At 41.7% G+C, this 3,786-nt stretch overlaps 1 protein-coding gene and 1 non-coding gene across 2 annotated transcripts; one reads left to right on the top strand and one right to left on the bottom strand.

The window, feature by feature from the left end:
* trnaw-cca (transfer RNA tryptophan (anticodon CCA)) lies at window positions 1-72 on the top strand. Its single transcript has one exon. It is a non-coding gene; the product is annotated as a tRNA-Trp (tRNA).
* A 652-nt stretch (window positions 73-724) lies between these two features.
* tm4sf21b (transmembrane 4 L six family member 21b) lies at window positions 725-3,786 on the bottom strand. Its single transcript, XM_040183256.2, has 5 exons — window positions 3,280-3,786; window positions 2,494-2,559; window positions 2,043-2,191; window positions 1,756-1,939; window positions 725-1,059 (listed from the first exon to the last, which is right to left on the bottom strand). The coding sequence occupies exons 1-5, from the start codon at window positions 3,469-3,471 to the stop codon at window positions 1,057-1,059; spliced, it is 594 nt and encodes a 197-aa protein (XP_040039190.2). The 5' UTR covers window positions 3,472-3,786; the 3' UTR covers window positions 725-1,056.

Here is a 3,786-nt window from a genome sequence, read left to right as displayed (position 1 = left end):
GACCTCGTGGCGCAACGGTAGCGCGTCTGACTCCAGATCAGAAGGTTGCGTGTTCAAATCACGTCGGGGTCAGTATTTTTTATCCGCTGTGATAATTTCGTTTTATCGACGTTGTTGTTGAAGAGCAAAGTGGATTGACATTTTACTATTTTAGGAGCATGACAAATAACCCTGCAATAATGACTCAACATATCTCGGATGAGCTCGGAGCATTTTAAAAAACTCGAATTTAAAAAGGAAAATATTTGTATATGTAAGTAATAGTAAGCCTACAAATCGAAAAAATAATGTAAAAGTTATTGCTTGTTTGATTTACATGGTTTTAGCAGTTGGGTTTATTAAATTTCCTGTTTTAATAAAAGTTGAGTAGTAAATCAACATCCAACTCATGTCGGATAAATTAAATACTGGATCCAATGAAATTGCAAATGTTTTTCAGTTATATTATGCAATCTGTAGCTGGTGGAATCTTGGTGGCCATATATTTTGGCTTGAAATCTGTAAAGTAACCAATGCACTGTCAAGTCTCTCAAAAATGTACTGTAGATGCATAACCCTCAAAACAGTGGAATTAGTTTGAAGCATCTATTGTACCTAAGAAACCTCAAAAACAGAGTTTAGATGAGAATCTTGATGAGTATTTCTGATATGGTGGTTAATTGTATTCTGGACATCACCAATACAAATAGACACAGTTAATTTAGGTCCGACCCCTTCCAAAGCATCATGCTATCTCCTCTTTTATTGTATGTGCAGAGCTTTATTACAAAATATTTTCAAACCTACTAAGTTACAAATACAGCTTTCATCCATTTTTTTTACCATCTACAGATCGAGGCAATTAAAAAGTCGAGGGAGTAATAATTCATGGATCATCCCAGTCATTCCTCTTGAAGAATGAAAACAACGTATATGATTTGGACAGAAAAACAGCGTCAGGGCACCGTTATTGAACACCCTCAAGCAGATTATGACGATGATGATAAACATGGTGACGGGGATGATGTTTTTCTTGTCAGTTGTTCTTCAAGAAGTCATGGTGTGTTGTAGCTGAGCTTACTGTTGAGAGAAGGCAGAGAAATGCATGTGGTCATATTCATCTACATTAAAGCTTGTAGGAGGACACAAAAATATACTTTGTATCTAATCTTGTTAAAGTCCTTTTTGGTGCAACCGGCCAGGAACAACTGTCTATCAATGGTCCTATCAACAGTCCTTAATCTAGTGCCCAAACAGCTCTAAATAGGTGCAGGAGTACACCATATGCTTCTTGATTGTCCAACATATCGAAGGTCGCAGTTGGACGGTCTTATGACACTGCTGCAACGGACAGATATTTGTCTTTTTTAGTTTTTCGGTCAGAGCGTTTGATCTATGGATTGCTGTCCATTGAAGATTGATTCATTCATTGAAGATAATCAACCGCTGTGACCTAAACCAATTTAGCCCACGGTGTTGTGGATGTGATCCCTATTACAGTTGCTGTATCCATTTATATGGATTCCTTTAGGGATCTTTACAGAGCTATGCGCGTCTCGGCTGTTTCAACATTTGGTTGGATTGAAAGGTCATGTGTTTGGACCACTCCGTCGTAGCTACGAAGAGCAAAAAGGCTGCCATGTCAAAATGGCTCCCGGGCCAAAAAAAACTAAAAAGCATCACATTGAAAAGCGAAGAAGCAAGATCTTTAAATGAGTTCTTTCAGCACTAGTCAAAATACCCCCCTTTTTTATTTTGTGTGGTCTATGGTCTCACCTCCTTGCCGCAGGTGCCACAGATACATCCAAACAGTCCGTTAACCATTTGGATGAGACAGAGGACGAGCTCCACGCACGCCGCCACCAGCAGGGTGGAGAACAGACCCACGTTGAATTCAACCACATTCTCTGGCTCTTTACACCAATTCCACATGTCCTTGTTGGCCAGGTAGCTACCGTTACTGCAAAGTATTTAAATGAAATGTAAATGAGGAAAATGTCACATTTAATTATGGATTGAGTTCTCATGAAATATTTATCTCGGTCCACGGAGGCTTGCTGTACCCGCCAGCGAAGGGCGTGCCCCACTCTAATGGGGTTCCTCCGTTGCTCCACAAGCACGTTGGCCCGTTAGAAAGGCCAAGGCCAGCAGCACTCAGACTGTACACGGCCCCCAACACACCAACTGCTGCAAAACCAATGGACAGGAACATCTGTGTGGAGGCACACACAGGAGAGTCAGTGACACCGTAACCGCCCCTTGTGTCCGCAGCGTGCACCTGCAGCAGGGCCTTTTATTGACGACCACTAGGGGTCCTCAGAGTCCGACTTTCATCGTTGTGCATGAAAGAATTAAGAATACAGCTTTGTTTTTCAAAGAAGATTGTCACACTTCACTGGGAAACATATCTCCGCTACAACTGTATCAATGTGATGATGATAACATGAGACGTATCGTAAATAGACAATCGGTCATATACATCTTGGTTGGACAGCAGCTACAGACGGTACCTACCCCACAGCGGTTGGCACAGCAGTTCTTAGCACTGGTCAGGTGAATGTGGAAGGCGGGAATAAGGACCTGAGGAAAGGCGGAGAGAGAAACAGATACATAATGAGCGAAGACGGTGACTTGGTGTAAAGTGGACTGGAGCGAGCTGGCCTGGCTTTAAATAAATTCAATCTAGAATCGCATCTCAATAAAAAAATAAAAAAGTAAAGTGACACGCTTTTCAGTTATCGTTTCCCCCTTCGAAGCGGAAATGTCTTTGACTAAATAACTATGACATCATCTGGGATTTATTTTTCCATGCTTGATAAAGCTTCTCGCAAGCCACGGAAGACATTACACAAAGGGTCTAGCGCTACTTCCCGCGATGCAGAGTGCCCTCCTAAAAATGGTGGTCCCATACAAGGAAGCTGGCAGCGCCTATTATATCCAACGTCACGTCTGTTAGTGACATAACATTTCTTAACAATGTGAAACAAACAGAAGATTTTCACCCAGGCTTTGTTTAATTCAACCCTCAACAGAAACTTCTCCTGAACTTTACTAAAAGTTTGGTGAGCATTTCCTTTTGTTTCAATTCCCATGAACCACTTATTTAAAGATACAAACTTAATCTGGGAGAACACTCATTGTAGATTTTCAACATAGTTTAGTTTTAAGATAACATCATTTTTAGGAGACGGAGTTGGGAGAAGAATTTTGCTTTTAATTGTAACCAAGTTGTTTAGGAAGAACAACTTCATGGGATTGTTGCCACGTGGACATCATTGAATCGAATGTCGGCCTACTCACCATGATTCCTCCTCCTATCAGGCCTCCCATGTATTTCACCTCCTCTGTGATACGCAGCAGTCCATCCCTGTCCTCGGCTGCATACTTTGTTTCAAAGCCAGGGAAGAAGAGCATGATGTTGCAGATGATCGACACCGGGGCCAGGACATAGAGCGGGATGGCGACGAACTTCGAACAGGATCCTGTACACATGATGGCTGCGGATGGACGTCGTTCAAAAAGGTGAAAAAATGTCTACAAATCTTGGCTGCTCCTCCAAACAAGATATTGTCCTCTTCTTTGCAAAAAGGTGACTATTACACATCAGCTTCATGCATCAGATGTCACAGACAGGAACTGTTTGAATATATATATAATGGTTTGGAGGATGGAGGGTATGGAGGTGGAGCAATAGGTGATAAGCTAGAGTATCATCATCTTTATGACCATGGGCGTGTTTGCATGTTTCCATAAGACCCATAAAACCAAGCCTGTGGTCTGTAAATCATAAGCCTTATAAAGCCAATA

This window comes from Gasterosteus aculeatus, chromosome 7, assembly GCF_964276395.1.
Source record: "Gasterosteus aculeatus chromosome 7, fGasAcu3.hap1.1, whole genome shotgun sequence".
Lineage (NCBI taxonomy): Eukaryota > Metazoa > Chordata > Actinopteri > Perciformes > Gasterosteidae > Gasterosteus > Gasterosteus aculeatus.
Note: the sequence above shows the minus strand (reverse complement) of the source record. Positions and strands in the feature narration are given on the sequence as shown.

Coding starts and splice junctions, on each gene's coding strand:
- tm4sf21b (XM_040183256.2), bottom strand. CDS start 3,471: ATGTGTACAGGATCCTGTTCGAAGTTCGTCGCCATCCCGCTCTATGTC. Junction 2,560..3,279: donor TGATAGGAGGAGGAATCATG/GTGAGTAGGCCG, acceptor GCCTTTCCTCAG/GTCCTTATTCCCGCCTTCCA. Junction 1,940..2,042: donor GGCACGCCCTTCGCTGGCGG/GTACAGCAAGCC, acceptor AATACTTTGCAG/TAACGGTAGCTACCTGGCCA.